Raw genomic sequence first — 25,934 nt, 5'->3', positions numbered from 1 at the left:
TAAGGGAATAAACATAAAAGCCCATGTTTTCTTTTCATAATTTACATAAATGACAAATAACTGTTAAAAAAAAAAAACTGTAAGTTAGAGTATATAATATCTGTAAAAGTAAAACATATGACAATAGGACAAAGGAATGGATGTGTAAATGAAGTCACACTGTTGTGACATCTGTGAAGCATGAAGTAAAACCCGGAAAGTGTCAGAGTGACATAAGAAAAGGTATAGAAAGAAAGCATGATGTGTCAGGTGAGAAATGTGAAGCACGAGGGGGTAAAATGTTGACTTTGATGAGTTGAGGATGCACATTGTTAGATCTACAGCAACATCTTTTAAAAAAAGATAATGAAAAGAGATATAGCTAAAAAGCCAACAGAGGCAATAAAATGAAACATGGAAATATTAACCCAAAATAAGGTAGGAAAGGAACATAGGAACAAAGGGAAAAAGGAAAAACAAAACGGAAAACAAATAGCAAGATGGTAGACTTAACCATGACCATATAAATGTAAATGAAGGAAACACTCCAATTAAAGGCAGCGATTATCAGACTGGATTTTAAAAAAGCAAGACCTGTATTGTCTGCATTTTAAATATATTTTATAAACCTTGGTAAGAAGTTACTAACCCATTTGCACTCTGTAGCCATTTGTAGCCATATATATACAGTTTAATTTAAATGACATTATTTTATTTCAGCAAGAAAAAATGTTATAGAATGGTACTTTTTCTTCCATGGGCAGTGGCTTCATACACTAGGTAAGTTTACTTTGTGGTCTGTGGGCTAGTATCTCTACATATGCACAAGAAGGTGGAATGGGAGAGGGGGCATTTTCCTGTGTTTACTCAGAACACAGTATGCTACCATATTGTGATATGAGGATGAGGGCAGGAAAGAGGAAGGTACCAACACCATGTAAGGATAAGATCAGCTGGAGGGCTACGGGAAATCTCAGGAGAATACTCTAAATTTTACCATATTTCCAGCAAAAGTAAAGTAGACAGCAACCTATGCCTGGAATCTGTTTTTAGTCACTAGACAGTAAAAACTGAGAAAATATACATAAACTGGTTACTCCAAATCACCCCCATTGATAATAAAAAGAGAAAATGAAAGCCGAGAGCTGTGGTATAACTAGACTTCAGCACTTCAAGTAAGAAGATATGGTTATGTCAACAATTGGAGAAACTGAAGAGAGGTTTCTCTACTCCATTTGCGCTTTATATAAATTCTGATGCAGTCAAGACTGGCCCTTCTCAGACTGAAAGGAAAAACTGGATAACTCAATGAAGAGGCTTAGGGACAGGAAAATAAGGCATACGTCTTCAGCAGATCAACTGATTAGGTGAAAACTAAATGCCTTCTAAAGATCCTAAGCAAGCAAAAGTGCATATTTACTTTCAACTGAGGAAAGAAAATACAGAATATTGTTACTTTTTAAAAAGCTGCTGTCAAACTGCACTGACCTGTAACATGCAGTAACTTGCTGTTTGAACATCTCCAGTTCTATCAACATAACTCTCCATTAAGTCCACTCCATCTTTAGTAAGGCCTGTAAGCAAAATTCCTTCCAAATTTCCAGCCTCTTTCATTTCATTGGTCAACTTTTCGATGTATCTATTTAACTGGAAAATTTAAAGTGATTTTTCTAAAGCAATCTGTGTCACTATGCATTTTGTACTTCAAAACTACTACATTTTGAACAATTTCATTCCTAATGGAAAACATTTTAAAACAAAAGATTTACTATAAATATGTAACTAAGGAGTCTGCATCTATTATAAATTTCAAAGCAGTATCCATAATATTTAAAAGATTTTAAAAAGGCATTTACTATGTTGATAATTAATCCATAAAAGAACTACAGATGGTTTATTACTTTAAAGAGAATTGTCCTCATTATTCTGCAAAGTTTTTGCTGTCTATCATAGTAGTATGTAACAGAATCACAAAATCTGAGTTGCAAGGGAACTTTAAGATCAAGAATAATCTCCTTTAGGTCTTCCCTGACTTCAACCCACCCCAAACTCTTGCCAAGATTCCTCCATATTCCCCCAGCATTTTTCATTACTATAGTACTCAGCACATAGTATTACTAGTTGCTTACATGCATTTCCCCCTCCCTACAAAAACAATAGGCATTTAGCATTGTTTAATGTATTAAAAATGAGGAACTCTTTCATAGCATCACTAAGAGGTGAGTTTAACATCTTTACCTACTGACTAATCTTACCCTCCAAAGAAGAAATATACTAAAATATTAAGTCAGTATTCTAAACAAATAAATTTAGTTACGGTAGACATTTTCAAAATATTTTGATCTAATATATTCTTACCATACTTTTTAGAAGCATTTACTTATCAATCTCATACATATATAATTATAAAAACTAATTTCTTACAGTAATTGTGACAGTATGTATTAATTACTTCAAATGTGGAATTAAATCAGTTTTCACCTGAGTATCACTAAGGAATTTACAAGCAAATGCCACTCTGTCACGTACTGCAACTTTGTTTTCATACTGGAAAGAAGAGAAAAAGCAAGGAGTTACTTCTAGGTGCAGTGAGTTTTAAATTTTTGCAGAGACTAAATGTTTTATATAAGTAAAATGAATATGTTTATTTCCAAATTTATTAGCAAGTTATATTTATCTTGCAGAGTCATTAATTGCCTGAGATGCCTTTCTTGATGTAACTCTCCGGGAATTCAGCAATAAAGTTTTGTCCTTGCAACGTAAAAATTTACCTTTTAAACACTGGCCAAATTCAGTTTTTAAAAATCCAGGTCAGTCTTATATAACTCCAATATAAAAGACAAGCAATAATGTACAGTCTATCAAATTTAAGATGCCACATAATCTTTCCATCATAGAAATTAATTTTAGAGAACTAAGGAAATCTTTCCTTGGCTACTAAGTTAATCAGTACGTCTAAGAAATTTGTGAATTGGCTATACCAGTACACAATTTAGAAGAACACCAATATACATTTCCAACTACAAAGTGACAAGTTTTAAAACATAAACAGACACACTCTTGGAGCTAAAGTTGTTATATAGGTGGTTTGTGGCAAAGATTTTAGAGGCATTAAAATAACTAAAATTTTTGCAAACTTGTCAATATCATGAAACACTTTTGAAATATATTTACTACAAATGTAGGAAGGTACAATTAATTTTGTGATTTGTAAAAATAATTTAAGGGTGGAAAAAAGATCCAATTTCCATTGAAGTCATCCTATGAAAATTTTACTTTTTTAACCATAAAATCACTTCAGTTGATATCTATCTTAGCATACTTTTTCTATGATAAAATATAGTTTTGCCCTAAAGAGAGAACATATTTCATATAACTAGATTTAACTCTTAGATTCAGTTATAAAATTTTGATCTGGAAAGGGTTATAAACATTATTCTGTCCCATTTTACATCTCAGGAAAGTAATACTCAAAAAAGTTAACTGAATGGCTAAGGTAAATGGGGCAGAGCAAAGAGTCAGGCCTGTATTTTCTGACTTCCCAATTCAGTACTTTTCACATTCTTACTATTAACGTTTTCTTAATAGAGCAACATTAATTATTTTATATATAAAGCATAACTAAATACATAAATGAAACAGCTTGGAAATACGAACTTCTTACTCAAGATGACTGTTATCTAATAACTCAAATTTATGTATAAGAAAAGAAGGATACTGGGGCCGAGTGTGGTGGCTCAGACCTGTAATTCTAGCACTTTGGGAGGCCAAAGCAGGTGGATCATTCAAGATTAGGAGTTCGAGACCAGAATTGATATTTCTGGCCAACATGATGAAACCCCGTCTCTACTAAAAATACAAAAATTAGCCAGCATGGTGGCACATGCCTGCAGTCTCAGCTACTTGGGAGGCTGAGGCACGAGAATCACTTAAACCCAGGAGGTGGAGGTTGCAGTGAGCTGACATTGCGCCACTGCACTCCAGTGTGGGTACAGAGCAAGACTCTGTCTCAACAACAACAAAAAAAAAAAAAAAAAAAGGAAAAGAAAAGTACTTACTATGGGTCACTTAAAATACAGAAATTTAATATTTAAACAATATACATCTTTATCAATTCAAAAGTTAACAATCCACTCGTTTATCTAGCCTCTATCATTCTCCAACACTTCCTGAAAGTATTATTTTATCTCTTCAAGATACATTTGAAGTCTTGTTTAACAAAAAAGGTTACAGTTAAAAAATAAACAGTCTTGGCCGGGCGCGGTGGCTCAAGCCTGTAATCCCAGCACTTTGGGAGGCCGAGACGGGCGGATCACGAGGTCAGGAGATCGAGACCATCCTGGCTAACACTGTGAAACCCCGTCTCTACTAAAAATAAAATACAAAAAACTAGCCGGGCGAGGTGGCGGCGCCTGTAGTCCCAGCTACTCGGGAGGCTGAGGCAGGAGAATGGCGGGAACCCGGGAGGCGGAGCTTGCAGTGAGCTGAGATCCGGCCACTGCACTCCAGTCCGGGTGACAGAGCGAGACTCCGTCTCAAAAAAAAAAATAAAAAATAAAAAATAAACAGTCTTAACATTATATATATTATTTTGAAGTTGTCAGAAAAGTTCAATAGTAATTTATTGAAAGTAATAAAATACATAAAGTGCAAAATACACAGTTACTAAACATTTCATTAATCTGCTCAAATAAAATACTTATTTTTACAAATTCTTAGGGACTAATACTTAAATCACTTATCCAAGAAATGTATAATTGATAAGAAATGGTCTAGTAGCAGACACAGAAATGAATTTCAGTGTAGAAAGCTCTTCCCACTGTTAGAAAGAAGCCAAGTAGTGCAAAGAAAGTTGTAGTACTATTGTTTAGCTTAAAACCCAACAGCTAAAACTGATAAGCAAATCTCACTTCATTCTTTCTTTCCCCATTTTGTGATAAAGAACCTGTTTGATAGTGTTATGATCACAGGTGGCTAAAACAGAGGAGAAAAAGAATAACACAAAGACCAAATAAAAAGCTGAAATAATCCACTGTAAGTACTGTTATCATTCCCAACAGAAACCACAAAGACTGAGACAAGATGTATGGCCACCTCCACCATAACTGATCAATAATCATGAGTTGTTTTACTTAACTAAACACACACACATGCATATGTGCATGTATGCACAGTGTATTTAAACAGTGAATATATGTTTATGTTTATATAGCTGTAAATTTCTACAGCTCAGTTCTTAAGCTAAAGGACAAAATATCCCTTCTATATCTGTAAATTATATTATTAAAACCATAAAAATCAAATCCAGTTTGATATCAATTAACTAACTCCAGGATGGGAATCACACTCAAGAAGAGCTGCTCAAAACACAAAGCCCAAGATGCCTTATTTTAACTAACGTATGCATCAAAATATAGTATTTTATGCAACAGACATTTGAAAATTTTAACAGATAAAAACTCCTATCTTAATCCAAAGGAAGATCTCAAAGAACAAGTTAGCTTACCAAAACTCCATCATAAGATCCTGTTTCACTTGTCAGAAATGCAAACATGACACACAAATATGGGTTGTTTAGCTGTAATCGCAGTGTGCTACACATTTCTCTCCAAAGGGAGTTCTTCTCATCCGTATAACCCGATAAAGCCATTGCTACCACATTGAGATTCAGATCTCCTGCATATTAAAAACAGCCAGCTAATCAAAGTGATCAAAAGCTTACTATCTCTTCTACATTTCTTAAACCATAAATAGAAATCAGAGGGTGACTTTTACCCTCAGAAAAATGAGCTCATAGAATAAGGGTTTTGGGCTGCTCTGCCTATGGAGTAGCCATTCTTTTATTCCTTTACTTTCTTAATAAATTTGCACCTTACCCTAAAAAAAACAGAACAAAACAAAACAAAACGAAACAAAACAAAAAGGTTTTGGGTTTTGATTCAGACTGGAAACTTTGGCAAAGACAATACGCAAAACATTTCTATCTTTATAAAACTCATGCCCACATGTGCAAACTCTATGCAGGAAAGCAGATCTTTTAATTTTCAAGTTCTCACTCCAGGCAGGGTCTTATACATGTTATTCCTATGTATGTTCCCATGTATGTATGCTATTGCTTGCTAAATGAAGAAAAGTCATCCTACCAGAATCACTGTCAACTTTAACAAGTTTATTAATGCAAAAGTATTTGAAAAACACTTATAGTGAATATTATTGCATCTCAAGATTGCAATACTCAAAATCATTTTATTTTCCTATTCCTAAATATATAATGCAGATATTTATATATATATAAGTGTCAATGCAAAGTGCAGAAAGTAATATTTCAACACTTTAATTACAGTATTACAATTTTTCCAGGACAAAATAAACTATAAGATTACCACAGAACTGCATTAAGAGCCATTTGCAACAAAGCATTTGTTACCAATCGTCTTTTAAATATTTGTTCTTAGCAGTATAGATGCATGCTGATAAGCTGCTAACTTTCCTTCAGCAGTATGGCTGCCTAGTCTTCTAACCTAAGTTCAGCTTCAAAAGAGAAAACTAAATTTTCCTTTAACTTTCACTCTTAAGTATTTTCTACACTTATTATATAAGTTTTCTTATTCTATTTCTTGATTCCAATCTTTTTCTTTCTTTTCCAAATAAAGCAGTGTTTCCTACTTTATGTTCTTAACAGCTTTATATTCCTCATTTCTCTCATTTCTATAAACATTTTCCCAAGTTACTTTGTGCTTGCTTCCTTTGCCTAATATATTAGATTTAAGGTCTTTTAAATAAAAAATAAAAATAGCAAAGAAGTATCTTTAGATTTTGTATAGAACAATTTACTTCTAAATGGAAAAGAATGTTTGACTCACAGAAGTCTTCTCTTCAGTCCTTAAAATCACTGGAAAGATACAATTTCCCTATTGTTAGTATGGGTGTTTAAATCGACTAAGAAATTTCCCAGGTACACAAGATAGGAAAGTTATCACCCTTTCAAGTTATAGCAAAATTATAATTAGAAATGGCTTTAAATATCAATTCTTTTTTCCATCATCACATATTTTCTATTGCCGTCTTAAATGAGGAAGACTTTTGTTAGAGCAAAGGTGAAGCAAAACATGCCAATCTGAGCAAAACATTAACTTTTTTAACTTTTAGACTGCAAAAAAATATATTACAGTGAATTTCATGTTTTTCTCTATGCTACAGCTGAACCATAAAGGTTTCAAAATGGACCAGCAAGTAAGGATTCAGTATTCTGAATATTCAGAAATGATTTTTTAGGTGTACTAAAGACCAATAGCTATATATATTTTAGTTATTTCCAAGTGAAATATTCCTAAGGAAAAAAAGCCCTGAGGTTTTGGATTAGGATTTGTTTTTCTGAGGATCCTCTGGCAAAATTACACAGTAAGAAAACCTTATCTTGTTTCTTTCTTTTTAAAAAATACTAAATGAAAACTATATTTTAATCGCCAGACTCAAGAAGCATTTTTGAAGATCAAAGTATGCTTTTTACAAGAATTTGCATTAGCCTAAATAAAAGTGTCATTCAGAGTTTCTTAAAGGTCAAACAATAACCATCCAAAAGAAAGTATAAACTAAAACACACTCTACTATGGATCATAAAAATACTTGTAGGCTAAAGAAGTCCTAATTTTTAAGAAGATATATTTTTAAAAATGTAACTGAACTATCTTTAAAAGAGAAAACATTGAAAATGGACACACTTGAGTGCTCCTTATAATATTATACTGACATTTAAGACACATCTTTGTTTTTACAGACCTAAACCAAGGCATAAGAGATGAGTTAAGTCTTTACTGTTATAGATATACTATTGTGCTAATTTTCTCTTCCAACAAAAATTAAATGAAAATTTTAAGTGATTAGATATTTGAAAATTAGCCTCTTTTCTTTAAAAGAGTCTATGAACTGCTAACATCTTAGATTATAACTAATATTTCAGTTTAGAAATTAATACCTTTTTCGGAAGACGCCCCTTCATTCAGGATTTGGATTGCTCGGCGAATATCCAAGTTGAACAATGCCACAGCAGCAGCTCTCTCCCATTCCCCTTCTTGTACAAGGGAGTTCAAAAATGGCCCCACGTCTACATCCGTTCCTTTCTTTATCCACCCACAAAGCTGTAAAGCTAAGATTCTCTCTTCATTTAAATTTTGAATATCACTTTGCTTATCCAATCCACTCCAATTATGTCTGCTGCTTTCCACCATTCCTAAAAACAGAAAACATTTTTATATTGTTTTATTTCAAAATATATTTGGAAAATAAGTCAGTTTTACAGAGAACTATGTTGACACATTTAGAATATTTAACTTCTCGGCTATAATTTTACGATAGTGTAAATATGAAATATGCCACAAATAAAACATATTTTGCATGTTTCTAAGTACAGTAGCTCCTTGAGTTACCAAAGAACTACTGAAATAAGAGCAAATGCTCAGATGGACTAAAATGAGTTACTGCCTCAGAGAAAGCTGCCTGGCCACCTAATCTGACATAGATATACCTGTTATTATCTAACTCACCACCCATTGTTTCCTCTATTTCCTTTAGCACTTAACATGTGCTCCCATTTAGTTATTAATTTAGTTTTCAGTCTTAATCTCTTCTCCCACTAGCACATAAGCTCCAAAAGGGCAGGTGTCTTGTCTGTTTTATTCACAAGGTATCCCTACTGTCTGAAATCCAGTAAAAGTGCTCTTGCTTTCTTCCTTCTCTCTCTGTACATTAAAAAACAAGATTACAGACTTCAAAGTACTTTGAAAGTTTAAGGTAAGTCATAACTTTAAAACACAATGGGACTAACTTGAAGACTATTTTTCCCCTTACTACATCAGAAAACTTCATTTATCATTCTTTTTTCAGAACAAACCCTTGCCTTCTTATAGCATTATTTACACTGCAATCAAGGCAGTTGATCCTAATGACAAGGTGATTTCACTTAGGATGATACTTAGTGCCACATAAAGTCAAAATGAATAAAGATGACACTTAAAAACTATAACAAATTCTTAAATGTTCTAGAGAGTTTTATCACCAAAATTGTCATTACATAATTATGTTTTTTAACAAAAAGGATTTTCAGAATAAACTAAATTATGAATTAGGCAACATGAATGTCCAACATTACCAACATTTTATTTTTTGTAGTAATTTACATTTTTAATTTACAGTAATTATTTATACATTTACATCTAATACTGTAATTATACATTTGTAAATAACTAGATCAACAACAAACAGATAGTTGCTAGAATTCCTCATTAAACTTGTTGGTTGTAGGCAGAACTGTTAAGAAGGACAGCATTCCTGCCCCCCCCACCCAACCACACTCTTGTGTAAACAAACCCCTCCCCTTGCATACAGGCAGAATCTGTAACTTGTCTCCAGATAACAGAATATAGCAGAGGTGAAAGCATTTTGCAGATACAATTAAGGCCCTTACTTAGTTCACTGAGTGAATCAAGGGAAGATTATCCTGTGTGGGCCTGACCTGATTAATCAAGTAAGTCCTTTGAAAGACAGTCTAGAGGTAAGAGAGAAGCAGCAGGAGACAGATCTGCTGGTATTGAAGAGGTAAAAGCTGCTATGCTGTGAGAGGGTCTGTGAGAAGGCCATGTGGCAAGGAACTGCAAACAGCCTCTAAGGAGCGGAGAGCAGCCCCTGGCCATTAGCCAGCAAGAAAATGGTTACCTCAGTCCTATAGATGCAAGGAACTGAATTCTGCCAACAACAACTCCATGAACTTGGAAGAGCACTCTGACTTCTAGAAAGAAATACAATTTGGCTGATACCTTCTGCTTAGCCTTTGGGAGACTCTGAACAGAGAACCCAGCTAAGGTGTGCCCAGACTACTGACCCATGGAAATGATGAGATAGTAAATGAATGAAAATACACTATCCAAAGTTAATTTAACTATAGTCATTCTGGTCAAGAATTTAAAGGTATAAACAAACACAAGCAAAAATAAGAAAATATTAAAAACTTGTCATTTGCAAGTTAAATTACATATATAAATTTTTCTTTTTTTTGACACGGAGTCTTGCTCGTCACTCAGGCTGGAGTGCAATGGTGCGATCTCAGCTCACTGCAACCTCTGCCTCCCAGGTTCAAGTGATTCTCCTGCCTCAGCCTCCTGAGTAGCTGGGACAACAGGTGCACACCACCACACCCCGCTAATTTTTGTATTTTTAGTAGAGACTGGGTTTCACCATGTTATCCAGGCTGGTCTCAAACTCCCAACCTCAGGTGATCTGCTCGCCTTGGCCTCCCAAAGTGCTGGGATTACAGGCATGAGCCACCATGCCTGGCCTATTTTTACTCTTTCCAAGTATTCAGACTAAATGATTTTTTAAGAAAAATTTTAGGCTGGGCGCCGTGGCTCATGCCTGTAATCCCAGCACTTTGGGAAGTTGAGGCAGGCAGATCACTTGAGGTCGGGAGTTCGAGACCAGCCTGGCCAACATGGAGAAACCTGGTCTCTACTATAAATACAAAAATTAGCCGGGTGTGGTGGTATGCACCTGTAGTCCCAGCTACTTGGGAGGCTGTGGCAGGAGAATCGCTTGAACCTGGGAGGCCGAGGTTGCAGTGAGCCAAGATCACACCAGCCTAGGTGACAGAGTGAGACTCTGTCTCTTTAAAAAAAAAAAAAAAAAAGGTAAAACAGTGTATAGTCAAAGGTCTAAACTCTTTTATACCTAATTCATACTTTTAAAAACCTTGTGTGATTATCTAATTTTAGGCTGTGGCAAGTCTAAAATATTATGCATGTTAGTATACATTTTATATTATATCCGACTGCTTTATGAAAAAGTTTCAAGATGTGTTCTTTGTAAAATTTTGGAAATTCAAAAAATAATTAAATAATTCCACTTGAAGTTACTTATTTTTAACCTGACTACTGGAAACTATTGCCAATTCGGGTCAAAGAGTTAAGAGGAAACTTTCACAAAGTTCTCTTACTTTAACAGCACTTTCTACCCACTAAAAAGAAGCAGCATGCTACTTTATTTGCGACCATGAGGGGAGTCAGCCTAAAGACAAAATCACTTTTAGCTTATGAAAGTGGATTTTTAAGAACTATAATGTGAAAACCTCTAACGATTAATGATAAAGTTACTAAAACACATTTAAAAAATTAAAACATTCATTCTGAATAACAAATTTAAATTGTCAGGGCAGAATGCAGTCATTTAACTTCAGGTGGAGGCTGAGATGTATTACAAGGTGTTTATTTTCGTATCTCTCCTATAAATTTTGGACTTAAAGCTGGTATTTAGTGATACACAATTTTAAAACGGGTGAACAAAAATCAGCAATTTATTTTTCAAATGATTACCTACAGCTTAATATAATATTCTAATTTCTTAAGAGTTTTTATTTTATAGAAATCATGTCATGGAACAGAATAGAGAACAATACAGTCACAAGTTGATTAACAGTAGGGATACCTTCTGAGAAATGCATTGTTAGGCAATTTCGTTGTTGTGTAAACATCACAGTGTACTTACACAAACCTAGATGGTATAGCCTACTACACACCTGGGCTACACGGGCCTACTGCTCGTAGGCTATAAAGCAAACTTGTCTAACTCACAGTACAGGACAGCTTTGAATGTGACCCAACACAAATTTGTAAACTTTCTTAAAACATTACGGGATTTTGGGGGGATTTTTTTAAAAACTTTATTTTTTAGCTCATCAGCTATTGTTAGTGTATTTTATGTGTGGCCCAAGACAATTCTTCCAATGTGGCCCAGGGAGGACAAGATTGGACGCCTCTGCTTTACAGCAAATTACTGTACTGAATACTGCAGGCAACTGTAACACAATGGTAAGTATTTGAGTACCTAAACACAGAAAAGGTAAAGTTAAAATACAGTATTAAATCTTTTGGGGCCACCATCATATATGCAGTTGATTGTTAACAGAAACGTCACTATGCAGTGGATGACTGAATATGAATTCAAAGAGGTCACTGCTAGGAGGTGGAAATATTAATATATCCCGCATGTTAAGAACACGGTTATTGTATCATGTATTTTTTCTGCTTAGAGACCTTTTTATTGATAACTATGCTACAGTTGATTATTAGAATTATCATATAAGCAATATGATGTCAGCATGGGTTTTGACTTACGAGTTTAACATATACATACATTTTTAATATAGCTCTGAAAACAAAGTAAAATATATTTATGCATGTAACACTAAAATAACAAAATTGTATTTCCTAAATTTGAGACTGTCCTATATATAAATAATAGAAAACATTTTATTGATGGCTGCAAGGAAAACAAGTTTATTTAAACATTAAAAATCAGGATTTTGGCCAGGCACGATTGCTCACGCCTGTAATCCCAGCACTTTGGGAGCCTGAGGCAGGCAGATCACTTGAGGTTAGGAGTTTGAGACCAGCCTGGCCAATGTGGCAAAACCCTGTCTCTACAAAAAATACAAAATTAGCCAGGGGTAATGGCATGCACCTGTAATCCCAGCTACTCAGGAGGCTGAGGCACGATAATCACTCGAACCCAGGAGGTGGAAGTTGCAGTGAGCTGAGATTGTGCCACTGCACTCCAGCCTGGGTGACAGAGACTCTGTCTCCAAAAAAAAAAAAGAAAAAAAATTAGGATTTAACATTTCTTTCAAATCAGTAAACACTATGCTCTTTGTAGCTACTGTTTCATTTTAATATCTATGTAATAACCAAGCAATACAATTATCCAGTTTATAAGAAATCCTAGCTATTTTGCCCCTTGTAGTCGTTTTGCATAGACAAATTCTCAGTTCTCTAGATTAAGTTTTGTTTTTGTTTTTTTTTACAAAAAAAGATAGACAGGGTCTCTATGTAGCCCAGACTGGTTTCAAACTCCTGAGCTCAAGCAATCCTCCTACCTCAGCCTCCTGAGTAGCTAGAACTGCAGAGTTTACTCTTTAAGCATAAAAAATATTCTTTTCATGATAGATGAAAAGCAGGCCAATATTTTTTATACAACTTTCTGCCATCTTAAAAGGAAGGAATTATACCTACTAATAACACTGTGAACTTGCTATACAGGTCTGTAGAAGAGATTCCCTCAGAGCATGCATTCTTCTCATCCTGGTTGATTTCAACACTTAGCCCATTCAATAAACTAACCTCTCAGTTCCTTTGCTTCCTTATCTCCAGTGGTCTACACCTCTAAGACTTAAGCTACTCCTTTCACAGCCACACTCGAAACTGTCCTCCTCCAAAAGACCTACTTTATAACCACAACCACGTAGCCTTCCAAAAATCTCACTTCCTTATATTCTTCACAACCTCACAGTATCTTCACCACCATTATTTTTACTTATCAGTCTTATCCTCTATTCATTTTCATCTCTATCCAAATAAGATCCCAAGGGTCAAGTGAATCACTCTCTTGCCAATATATTTAATTATCTCGCCCTACTGTCCTTTATTCTACCTTCTGGTAAAACAATGTTACCCAGTAATCCTCCCATGTTTCTCAAGACAGCTCTCTCTCCTCTTCTCCATATCCTCTTCCTACAACCTCCCTGCTCCTTCTCAGCAGGAGCCATAAAATGGGAAATCCCTCAGCCTCTAGTTATGGAACCTTAAACATCCTGCATACGGCATCCTTTTCCCCTTTCCTCTGGCAAATGTGGAGGTGTGCACCCTTGTATCTAAAGAAACTGTGCTCTGGATCCCATTCCCTCCCATTTCTAGGAACTTTGCTTCATTCCCTTCTCTCTGCATCTTTAACCTCTTTCTATAGGCTTCCTCCAATTAGCATTTAAACATGCTTAAATTAATCCCATGTTGAAAACAAAAATAAAGCAACACAAAGCTCCCGGCTCCAGATTTGTCTCCTCCTACTGAATATCTTTTTGTCCTTCTTTATATAGTCAAATTCCTTGAAAAAAGTATTTATAATTGATGACTTCATTTCCTCAACCCACTCCGAATTTCTAATCTAACTGCAATTTGCTATCCATACCGCCCGTGAAAGACCTTCTTCTAGTCCTAAATTCAGTGAGTCCTTTTTAGTGTTATTTGGCTGGATCTGAAGCATGGAGCAGTGGACAACTGACCTCTCTTCCCTTGTCCACATGAATATATATTAGATTGGTGCAAAAGTGATTGCGATTTTTGCCATATAGATCTTTCTCCTACAACTCTCAACAATCCTCCTCAGTCTCCTTAACCCACCTCTTACTCCAAACAATTCCATCTACTTTACCAAATATAATTTATTTCTAACATACATTATATTCCTCCCCTGCGCTTTGAACTCATATCCTATTGCCCAATGGACATCTCTACCTAAGCATCTTGATTTCAACTTGCTCCAAAATAAACCAATACTCTTCCTGTGCGTTCCTAATTAACATACTTAAAATTAACTAGTTTCCCAAACTAAATATATGTGTGCTATCTTTGACTTTTCCATCTTCTCCACCCCTTTATCTAATTAATCATTAAATTTTGTCCTATTCTCTAATGTATTCACATTTCTCTAGCACCTCTGCTACTAACCTTGGTAAGGATACCATCATGTCTTGCCTCCTTGCAGCAGGCTTCTATCTGATATCCCTACTATCAATCTTGATCCTTTAAAAACACAAATCTGTCATAAATCCATCTGTTTCCCTGTCTTACAAGATGAATCTCCCTAAATTCTTAACATGATTTCTAAGTCCTTCTTGAGTTAGCCCATTGCTTACCTTTCTAGCCTCCATTCGTTCCTCATTTCCTCTCTCATGCTCTGTTCCAGCCATAATAATGTGCTATGCTCTCTACCCTCTGGGTCCACTGCACATGCTGCTCCCTGTCTGGACCTTGTCTTTGACTGTACCTCCTCTGAGAAACCTCTAATCCCTACAACCAGATTAGGAGTCCTTCCTGTAATTAACTGTTCTTCCCTATGTTATAACTGCCAGTTTACTTGTCTGTATTCTAAACTAGAATGTAAATTCCCCAAGAGCAGGGATGACATTGATCATGCTCATTCTCCATGAGGGAAGAGATTTATGTATCTTCTTGACAGTTACGTCTCTAGTTCCTAGGATAACTTCTGGCATATAGTAAGCATGTAATAAATACTTGCTGAATGAATGAGCTTACTTCATATTGTAGTTGTAAAAATTAAAGTAACATGGGAAAAGCAACTAATTCATAGCAAGCACTTATATATATATTATCTGTTACCAAAATCAAAATTTAGCTGTGCACTCTAATAAACTTGTATATTAGGTTACTGTGGACAAGATGGCTCAATGTGTTGACTTACTGTGTGTTGAATTATTAGAGAGACAATTAGAGGAAAAGGTATGACCAAATAAAACGGAAGATTGAAATCTAAGAGTGGCATATTTGACACTATTTCTTTACTTTTCACCTTTGGGTAGTAAAAACAAAAATATCTATACCAAACAAAACAAAAAGCTGAAAACCTAGCAATGAGAGAATGATGAATGAGGAAATCTTTCCAACAGTAGTCTTTCTTTAGTCTGGATAAAGACTATTTTGACACAGGGGTGGGATACTCAGTTTGTCTCTAGTGCACCAGAAACGTAAACATATTACATTTTCCCCTTTGGCTTTTCTTCAGAGGTTGGCTTTTCCTTAAAATATATCAAAATACAAAAAACACAATAACCAACCTCTAAATAATTGAGTGCAGTGTGGCCTAATCTACTATACAGCTAACACACTATAAATTCTATAAACGTGGTGTTTAATTCTTTGTAGCAATAGGCAATGGCTCTAAAATCATGAACCATGGTACCAGGTTCATTTGTGGGGGTAAAACAGTATGTGTGCCCATTTACCTATGTTAATAAAAACAGCAGCTTCTAACCAAACTTATTCATTTTACTATTTATAATAAAGGTTACTTTTTTGGGTGGAGGGCTAATACAAAAACAATAAAGTCAAACTGATCAGTAAGTAGTTTACTGCATCTTTCAGTAAAGTGAACCAAAGTAATTTGAAAGACCTTAAAAAAAGCACTATAATGTAACAGTTTAATTAAAACACTTAACCTACTCTAAAACATTTTATTATTTTGTATTTTGTTTGTATGGTATCGATACAAGTTCTGTAAAAAATAAAATTGGATTTACTACTTCTATTACTGCTCTTTGACTAAATAATGTTAACTACTTTTCCAACAGCTTGACTTGGGCCCAGATTTGACTTAGCAAAAGCTAGAGAACGAATCCTAGGTCACAGAGATACAGGTTGAGCGTCCCAAATGTGAAAACTGAAATCCAAAAGCCTTCAAAATCTGAAACTTTCTGAGTGCTGAGATGATATTCACAGGAAATGTTCATCAGAGCATTTTGGATTTCAGAATAGGGATGGTCAATCTCTAAGTATATAATGCAAATATTTCAAAATCTGAAAATATCTGAAACACTTCTGGTCCCCAAGCCATTTTGGAAAATGTATAGTCAACCTGCAATTCTAATATAACCCATTATTCAATTCCAGTAAAAGAATAGGAACAACTGTTTAAAGCAGTCGGAAAAAAAAAAGAAAGTTTGGTTTTTGCCACTTTTACGTTATTCTTTAATAGTTTACCATACCAATTTCAATCCTACATTAACTCACACACTAATTAATTCATTCACTAATTCACCAAGGACTATTTCAGGTATAATTCCTTCAGGTTAGGTCGTATTTCATATCATACTCCTTGCTGTTAGATGGCTCAATGAAAGTATCTGGGGAGCAAAATGAAAAGGGGTCTCCTTCAATTAGAGATCTTTTAATTTAGTTTTTAAGAAGCAAAATGTTGTGATAAAACCTGAACTAACAATCAGGAACCTATAAATTGTCTAGCGTAAAACCTCTCAAAGTGGGTTTTCAAAAAAAAACATTGAATAAACGCATGAATAGATCTAAGAAAGCCAACATCACTTCAGAGAATTAAGACTTCCTGCAAAAAGGGTTTTGGATACAAATACAAGTATGCATTTAACTCAACAATACACTGAAATATCTAATAAGAAAACAACAAAATATTTATGTACATGATCCTGAAATAACTAACTTCTGCCAAATGATATAGAGGGCAAAATAAAAGTACAAAAGTTATAAACATATTGGAGAAATGAAATAGAATTTTCTTACCCAGAGATGACTTTACAATTGATTTAATTCCTGCATAAACCAACGATCCTTTGTTGCCTGGAGACTTCTGATCCATATCTTCTGTGTATTGCTTCATAAGTATTTAAATGCATAGGAAATACTAGTGATGCATAACAAAATATTTCAAAGCTAAATTTATTTTGATTTGGAGCCAATTCATAAGTATCAGTGTAAATAAGGTGGTTCGACCCTATTGCAGAGATACACTGTTCTTCCTCCTACACAATCTACAAAGCAGTATTTCGAGTTCAAAAGTTTAGAACAATTTTACTTTATAATGTTAACATTATGTAACTTGAATTTGTATATAAAACATTCAGCATATTTATAGACTGACTTTTCAGCAAACTTCAAGAACATTTCTACTTGATTCATCTCACAAAATTCACAACGCAAAGGATATAGTGCAAAGTATACCAGAGTGACTTGAGCTGTGGATCTTCATTTCCAGCTAAAATGTGGTTCCTCCACACCTGCTCTGTATCAAGTCCATACCTCGATAAAGCCCGAAGGCGCATCTTTGTTGCTATATCTTTTTCTAAAGAATTATCATTTTCTTCTTCCGTACATTCATATAAATGACGACCACAAGCCCACATTAAAGATGTAATTGGGCTCCAGGCAAGAGATATCCTTTCAAAAACAGTGAAGTCAGACATTGTTCGGTTGGGAGTTACAACTATCATTCGATTTTGACTTGTTGGATGCCATGCAAAGGAAGCAATGTAATTGTCACAAGGCTGCACACTTCTTTCAATTATTGTGGGTTCAGTTTCATCCCCAATGGGAGTGGGTGTATGCTGCATATCATACAATCTAATAATATTACTATCCCTTGTTAAAGTGGCAAGTAGACCAGTCCTAGTTGGACACCATGCTACTTTTGTTAAGGGTTTTGGTTGCTCAGTCAGTGTCAAAACTGGCTTCTCAAATTTTCTAAGATCCCATATTGCAACCTGACCTTCATAGAAGGAAGCAACACGATCGTGGAAATATGGGTCTACCGTCACACCCTGAACAGCTTTTGTATTTACAAACATCTTTTGGCTTGTATTCCGAAGATCAAATATAGCTAGGTTACGATGCATACCAGCAAGGAGAAGCTTCTGGTCTCGTGGAAGCCAACAAAGAGAGAGACAAGCATCATTCTGTCCTAACTCATAAAGTGGTTTTGTTACTAATAATGTTGTTTCAGTTTCACCTGCTGAAAGTTTCACTTTTTCCATGGGAACTATATCAGGAGTATATTTGCTGCAGATATCCCATATTAGCACTGAAAAGTCAGCTCTGTGCTTATCTAAACCAGCAGCTAGCCAGTTACTATCCAGTGGATTCCAGGCAAGGGTATTACATTGTCGTGCATGTTTTGGAACAAACTCTTTTCCTATCAAATCTTTGAACTTTGAGTTATGATCTTGACCAAGACTTGTAAGTACAACTCGACCATTTGCTTGTCCAACTGCCAGCAGACATTCAGGATCATAATTGAGATACCAGGCAACACATTTCATATAGGGTGTATCTGAATTTATTGACAGTAATGTAGCTGCAGAGTCTTCAGATAAACGTAAAGATCCAGCTTTGAGTTCTGAATTCACAGTAGATTCCACATGATAAAGACTTAGTTCTGAGTCACACACAACAAATCTATCAACCTGGTGTGGTGCCCACAAAATATCAGGTTTGGTACCGCTCATGTTTACTGATGTGCTCAAAGGGTCCACTCAGGTCCATTCACTGAAAATGTTTAAAAATAAAAAGTTTTAAAATATCAACAAAATATAATTCTCACGTTGAATCAACTATTCAGAAAGTCAGACAATTCTTTATTCAAGAACCCTCTTTTTCAATATATTTGTATTTCTTCTATCTGCTAGGAATTCAAGAAAATATTTATTGAACAAAAAGGAGAAATAACCACTTCCAATAAAAAGAGCTGGTAGGAATCTGAGAATCCCATCCTGGGTATATTTCCCAAGATCAATTATCTTAATTGCACTGTTACTAGTACCTTCAGCTTAACCTCAGGGTTATAACGACTTCAGTGTGTAAGCAAATTAATAAGTATTATCCCTTTGAAGGGGGGAAAACTTAACAGCATTATGAATCACATTCCCAAGCAATAGTTTAAAGCAGCACTGCCCAATAAAACCTTCTGCAATGACAGAAATGTTCCATGTTCATGCTGTCCAATATGGTAGCCACTAGCCACATGTGGCTACTGAGCATTAGAAATACGACTAGTTCAAATTTTAAACCTTAACAAATTTTAGTATAAATAACCATATGTGGCCATCATAATGAACAATGGAGATTTAAAGTACAATGCCATACTAAGACAGAGGTTTCTTCAACTTTCAGTAATAAGCATCAGCCTTGTATGGCAGAATAAACACTGGAATGTACTGAACAAACCTGAGTTCCAGTCCTGGCTCTGCCGTATATTAGTTATATGCCTCAGAAAAGTCATTGTGTGTGGGGAACCCCTTTGTTTTCTCATCTACACAATGCAGGAGTTGGTTTAGATTAGTATTTCCCAAACTCCAGTCATGTAACACCTGTACCATTAATATTTTTCTTTAAACTGACTCATTTTTAAAATCTGAAAATTGACTTTAATCTCTTCATAAGGTCCATGAATCATGGTATGCTACACTGAAATACATAACTATTAAAAATGCTTGATTGTGTTTTATCTACAAAGCATCCTGTTTATGACCAGTGGTACACACATACCACACTCTTGAGAAAGTGAATTAAGTGATCATTAGAGCTCTTTCAGTTTTCGGTTCTACAAACTTTGAATAAGTGTTAAAGTAGAATTTTTGCAAAAAAATAAATATTCTAGCAGTAGAAGCACACAAACTAAATATAGCTATAATTTAAAATGGTGTTTCAATAATTAAGGTTGCCTACAAAAATTTAAATGCCTGTTTCTGAGGTTGGTAAAAGGTAATCGTTTAGATTCAAAATGAATAAACATACTTAAAATCTTCATTGCAATTGGTATCTGTACAACTATGTTGTCAGTTCTCACAGGGTAAAGCTATGGTTCACTTACCTCTCTATCCTTAGTGCCATATATAGAGCCTCGCATAGACTCCTAATAAAGATATACTAAATAGTTCAACTCAAACATAATTGCTTTTCTTTTTGATCTTGCAAAAGTTTCAGTTAGGAATTACCAGTCTAAAATAGACTCATATTATTTAGACCACGGGTCCCCAGCTCCCAGGGCCGCAGACCAGTTCTGGTCCCTGGCCTGTTAGGAACCAGGCCATACAGCAGGAGGTGAGCAGCAGGCAAGGGAGCGAAGCTTCCTCTGTTATTTAGAGCCACTCATCTCACACACTGCTGCCTGAGCTCCGCCTCCTGTCAGATCAATAGCAGCATCAGTTTCTCACAGCAGTGCAAACCCTATTGTGAACTGCACATGACAGGGATCTAGATTGTAAATTCCTTGTGAGAATCTAATGTCTGATGATCTGTCACTGTCTCCTATCACACCCATATGGGACCATCTAGTTGCAGGAAAACAAGCTCAGGGCTCCCACTGATTCTACATTATGGTGAGTTGTATAATTATTTCATTATATAGTGCAATGTAAATAGAAATAAAGTGCCCAATAAATGTAATGCACTTGAATCATCCTGAAACCACCCCCATCCCTCGTCTGTGAGAAAACTGTCTTCCATGAAACCGGTCCCTGGTGCCAAAAAAAGTTGGGGACTGCTGATTTAGAAATTCTTATACTGATTTTATTTCCTTCTTTAGCATTTCTCAAGCCCAAGATCAATCATTTCAATTATATTCTTACTAGCACCCTCAGTGTCTTCATTTCCTTGCCACTTTGGGTTTGCCTTTTGCCAGTCATTTACCCAATTATTTATCATCTTGTCTCCTCATTCAGGCTTCCAAGTGCTACCACACTGAAAATAGTCTCAAGCCTCTGAAAACTGATTTTCAGTATTTAAGGTATACAACATATCTGGTGTGTGGTGCTGGTAGTTTTCTTTTATTCATCTTTCCCCTGGGCCCTTCAGAAATTTTGCTTTATAGAATATCAGAGTAAAAATCTTTCTACAACACAACCTTGACCAGGCTATCCTTCCTTGCTTAAAACCCTCTAATGGTCTCCAGCTGCTCTTAGTATAGCATTCCAAATCTTCAACCTAACCTACAAAACCCTAAATGCTTTTGGTCTCTGCCTACTGCATCGGCCTTGTGGCACAACATTCTTGCTGTCCTTTTACACGGTCCTTTTCAATTCCTAGAGTATACCCTCCTCCCCCATCACCATATCTTTGCAAATGATGTTTCCTATGGTTAAAGCATAGTTCCCTGCCTTCTGGGCCAAGTTAATACCTGCTCAACCTTGACATCAACCACCCTCCATCCCCTCCCTAGTCGAGGTCAGGTTACTCAGACATACACTGTCATTAAACAGTATTCTTTCCCTTTAATCATCCATCTCTGTCTCTTCTACTGGATTATATACTCCATGAGAGCAGGTGAAGTATTTTTTTCTGTTCCACTGTACCACTAGTCCCCAGTACAGTGCTAGACACTCAGTAGGAAGTTTAATAAACATTTGTTAAATAAATGCATGTGCTGAATGATCCCTGACACTTCTCACAACTGGTATCTCCAAGTTTTACCTATTTCCTCATGCTTCCACTTCTACCCTTCATAGGAGAGGCTGGCTCCAGCCAATATTTAAATGTCTGCTATCATAACTTCATTTATTCTGTAACGACTGGGCACCTTCTATGTTCTAGGCACTGTCATAAAGCTGGGAACACAGCAGCAAACACGAGCAGATGAAGTCTCTGGTCTAAAGAAAAACCAGCACTGTAGTGATAAAATTAAGCCCAACCTTAAAGAGAGTTAAAAAATTTAAGAATGAGGAGGAAGAGGGGCACCTCATGTAATAGGCAGCAGCTATGACAGCAAAGAAAAGGAACAGATACTGCCAAGTAAGGTTTCACACTCACACCCCCACAAACAAACGAAACCTCTTAATTGGAGACATCATGAGATCTGCCCCATTTTCCCATCTCATTGAAAAATCAATGTTTAAATAAACACACTTTTTATCTAGGCCTTCATTCCACAACCCTACTCTTTATATCAATGGTCTATGGTAAGCAATTTTGATGCCACATAGAAAAACACAAAATACGAGTTGTAGCGTAAATTTTGGAACTTTGATTCACATGACTCTCAACGGAGAGTATCAGCATTTCTTCCATTGTCATGCACCTAAAATATTTATACTGCCATCCACAAAATCTGATGACAGTAATTCATACAGAATCAAAACTTGAGAGAAAAAGACTAGCTAATTCTTCTCACTTTACATAAGAGTAAAGTGAAGACCAGATGTTTGGGTGCTTGTCCAGGGTCTCTCAACTTCCATCCTAGATTACTGCAAAGAGAAAGGATCAGCTACACAATATGTAAGGCGTGGTGCAAAATAAAAATTATTTAAAATGTCAAGACAGTGATAGCAGACTAGCCATTAAAATAAGTGCTAGCCATTATAAATGCTGGACTATGCGCTACTGCACAGGTTGCACATTGTAAGAGTAACCCTCTATAGAGAGGTGCATCTATGTCCACCCTTTTAAGAAGTGTACTTTTTCTCATCATCTAATACAGAGGATAAACAGTTCCTTGCTCATGAACATACATCACCAAGAATCTGGTGTAAAGAAAACAATATAGAGTCAGAAATCCTACAGCCACTCCCCAGTTCAAATCCTAACAAATCTTGTAATACTCCAAAATCATAAACCGAGATAAAATCTATCCTATTTCCATCTCACAAAGTTGTGACATCAACTGAAATGAGCTCTTTACATCACACAGATGTTAGTATCACTACCATTCCCTTAATCAGCCCTGAAAGTTAATGTTTTTTCCAGATGTTGGAGACATTAAAAAATCAGGTGTAGAAGGGGTGTGGTTTCAATAAGTATAGCCTGTATTTATATCCTCACCTTTCAAGTTTAACAAGTCTCATTTCCCATCAGTGACTTATCAGCAAAGGGAAGCCATGCTCATTCTGTGTTTATTCACCAGAATATCTGTAACAGCACTGTCCAAAAGAAATACAGTGTGAGCCATATGATTTAAACATTTCCAGGAGTCACATTTAAAAAGTAAAAATAGGTGGAATTAAATTTAAAAACACATTTTATTTAACCAACATATCAACAGCATTATCCCTTCAATATGTAATCAATGCAAAAATTATTAGTGAGGATTTTTACATTTTTTTTGGCACCAACTCTGGGAAATCCAATGTGTATTTTACACTTACAGCACATCTCAATACCATGTGGCTAGTGGACAGTGAAGTCCAACACATTACAATACTACTAAGTGTACAAAGTATCCAATCACATGCTTTTTGATGTTGTCTTTTACTTTTCTTACCATGGCAAATTACGAGAGCGGTTTCAAGAAATTTCCACCATCAGCATCTTCGAGGAGATGCACTGCACATATCCAAATTTCCCTTAAAATATACAAAAGGCCTGCAAAAGCAGTCATTTGCTAACCAATTCAGCAAAGTCCACATGTGTGAGGTTTCATTCATCCTCTTATGGAATTTTCATTACTCGTATGTGAAGAGAACAGAGCTCACCGGGAGATAGGCCGTTTAAGAAGTACAGTATTTAAGAGGGTACAACGGCAACAGGACACGTTGCTACTCCAGGTAAAGCAGCAATCTGAATCCAACTCTCCCGCTCCAAGCACCTGGCTGAGCCTCCCGGGAAAGGCGGGGACGCCGCTCCCCACAAGCCTGCCGCGGTGAAGGCTGTAGCGTGGCCTCTGCGCCCCGAGGAGGTCCCCGCAGGTCCCGCGGCCGCCCGCAGCCCCTGGTGGCTCCCGCGGAGGCCCGACCGGCTGGCCGCCCGGCGCGATTACCCCACAGCGCGGAACGCGCTCCCCACCGAGACGCCCGAGCCTTTCAACTAGGCTGTCTCGGGCCCCTAGCTGCGGCCGCTGCGCTTCCGAGAGCCGAGACGCGGGCCGAATCGGACTCACTGACCTGAGGTGGCAGCGCGACCGCCGCACAGCCGCTTCCGGCCGGGACACCGCCCCTCCCGCCGCAGGAGCCCGGACGCGGGCAAGATGGCGGCCGCGGCGGCGCGGCCCGTGACCTGGACCACTGGGCTGGGGCCCACGACCCTACCACCACGCCTCGGGGACGCGCAGCCGCGCCTTTGAAGGGGAGTTTCCCGCCGCGAGCCCCGCCCTTCCCCGCCCGGGAGGCGCCTCGGGGCGGGGTCACTGGCCGGGAGGCCCCGCCTTCAGCCCGAAAGCGCCTGTGCACCCCGCAGGCCCCGCCCGTGGGGTCTACAGGCCGGATCCCCGGGTTCCTAGGCTGGGACTGCTTCTCAGAACCACTCTGCCGTTATCAAGCAGGGTCACACAGTCTAGCTCACTGTGTCCATCTTAATTTCTATTAAACTTTTTGTTTTTTTTGCAAATGATGTAGTAGGAGATCCAAGGTATTTGGTTAATGATTTATTCACTCAGTCATTCCACAAACTTGTCTTGGTCACCTGTTATGTACCTAACACTGTGCTGGAATGCTGAGGAGACAGGAGTGAAGTCAAAAGATATGGTCCGGGCAGGAAACAGGCAAGGAGAACCTTGACTTGGTAGGGCTAACACAGTGCTACACAGGAGGGACGCCCGTTCAGCTTCGGGGTCAGCAAAGCTTCCTTAAGGACTACTAGGCTGAGACAAGAAGGATGAGTATGGATTAGCCAGGTAAGGGAACAGGGCAGTGGGAACTGGAAGAGAAGAGTCTTCTAGCACTGAGAAAGAGCAAGTGCTGGGTCAGGAGAGAGGACATAGCAGTGAGGAGGCAGTAGGTATGGATGAATGAGCAGAGGAAGTGGGGAGAGATTAAGATGCAGTCAGAAAGGGGTTGGAAACCAGTTTAGTGAGTTTGGATGGACTTTTTCCTAAAGGCAATGGTAGAGTCATCGAACGTTTTTAATCAGGCAAGTGGTATGATCTGTTTTGTTTTGTTTTGTTTTGAGACGGAGTCTCGCTATATTGCCAGGCTGGAGTGCAATGGCGCGATCTCTGCTCACTGCAACCTCCAGCTCCCGGGTTCAAGGGATTCTTCTGCCTCAGCCACTGGAGTAGGTGGGACTACAGGCACGGCGCCACCACGCCCAGGTAATTTTTTGTATTTGCAGGAGAGATGGGGTTTCACCATGTTGGCCAGGGTTGTCTCATCTGCTGACCTCGTGATCCGCCCATCTCGGCCTCCCAAAGTGCTGGGATTACAGGCGTGAGCCACCGTGCCCGGCCAGTATGATCAGTTTTTGCGCAGAGCTGGAGGGATAGAGTATCAGAATGAGGGACGATAGAAACGCAGGATACCAGTGGCATGGAGAGTGAGCATGGAGAGAAGTGGGTGCCCTGGGGTATATTTAGAGGTGGGATGAACAGAGGTTGGTGATTGATCAAGTGAATGACGGTGAAAGAGGATTCCAGGTTTTTTGTTCCCAAAACTGAGTGAATGGTGCTGCCTCAGGTGTCACGAGTCTGACCTCGAGGCAGTCTTCAGATGTCTGACAGTCTTCACTTGTATGTTCACGCTTAAAAGTGGGTGGTCTTGGGCTTGTGGTGGTGATGGCTATAAACAGCATTATGAGCTTAGTCTTGATGATCTTCGTGGCAGATGGTTTTGATAAGATGATGAGTTTGGGGAAAGTATTGCCTTTCCAATCCTGCCATTAGAAGAGTGTAGGCTG

The 25,934-nt window shown here is 37.3% G+C and overlaps 1 protein-coding gene across 6 annotated transcripts in view; it reads right to left on the bottom strand.

The window, feature by feature from the left end:
* Window positions 1-25,005, bottom strand: part of MIOS (meiosis regulator for oocyte development) — a 38,367-nt gene extending 13,362 nt beyond the window's left edge. For 2 of the 6 annotated variants that reach the window (XM_033192285.1, XM_033192286.1), the window contains exons 1-8: window positions 24,209-25,005; window positions 23,151-23,248; window positions 17,551-18,884; window positions 17,127-17,225; window positions 7,955-8,209; window positions 5,486-5,655; window positions 2,461-2,526; window positions 1,468-1,626 (exon numbers count right to left, since the gene is read on the bottom strand). In XM_033192285.1, the coding sequence (XP_033048176.1) occupies window positions 1,468-1,626; window positions 2,461-2,526; window positions 5,486-5,655; window positions 7,955-8,209; window positions 17,127-17,225; window positions 17,551-18,844 (2,043 nt within the window). In that variant the 5' untranslated portion in view covers window positions 18,845-18,884; window positions 23,151-23,248; window positions 24,209-25,005. The other 4 variants (XM_033192281.1, XM_033192283.1, XM_033192282.1 and 1 more) reach the window with 4 other exon arrangements.
* Between the last annotated feature and the right edge of the window lie 929 nt (window positions 25,006-25,934).

This window comes from Trachypithecus francoisi, unplaced genomic scaffold (assembly GCF_009764315.1).
Source record: "Trachypithecus francoisi isolate TF-2019V2 unplaced genomic scaffold, Tfra_2.0 Lachesis_group4, whole genome shotgun sequence".
In the NCBI taxonomy this organism is placed as follows: domain Eukaryota; kingdom Metazoa; phylum Chordata; class Mammalia; order Primates; family Cercopithecidae; genus Trachypithecus; species Trachypithecus francoisi.
Note: the sequence above shows the minus strand (reverse complement) of the source record. Positions and strands in the feature narration are given on the sequence as shown.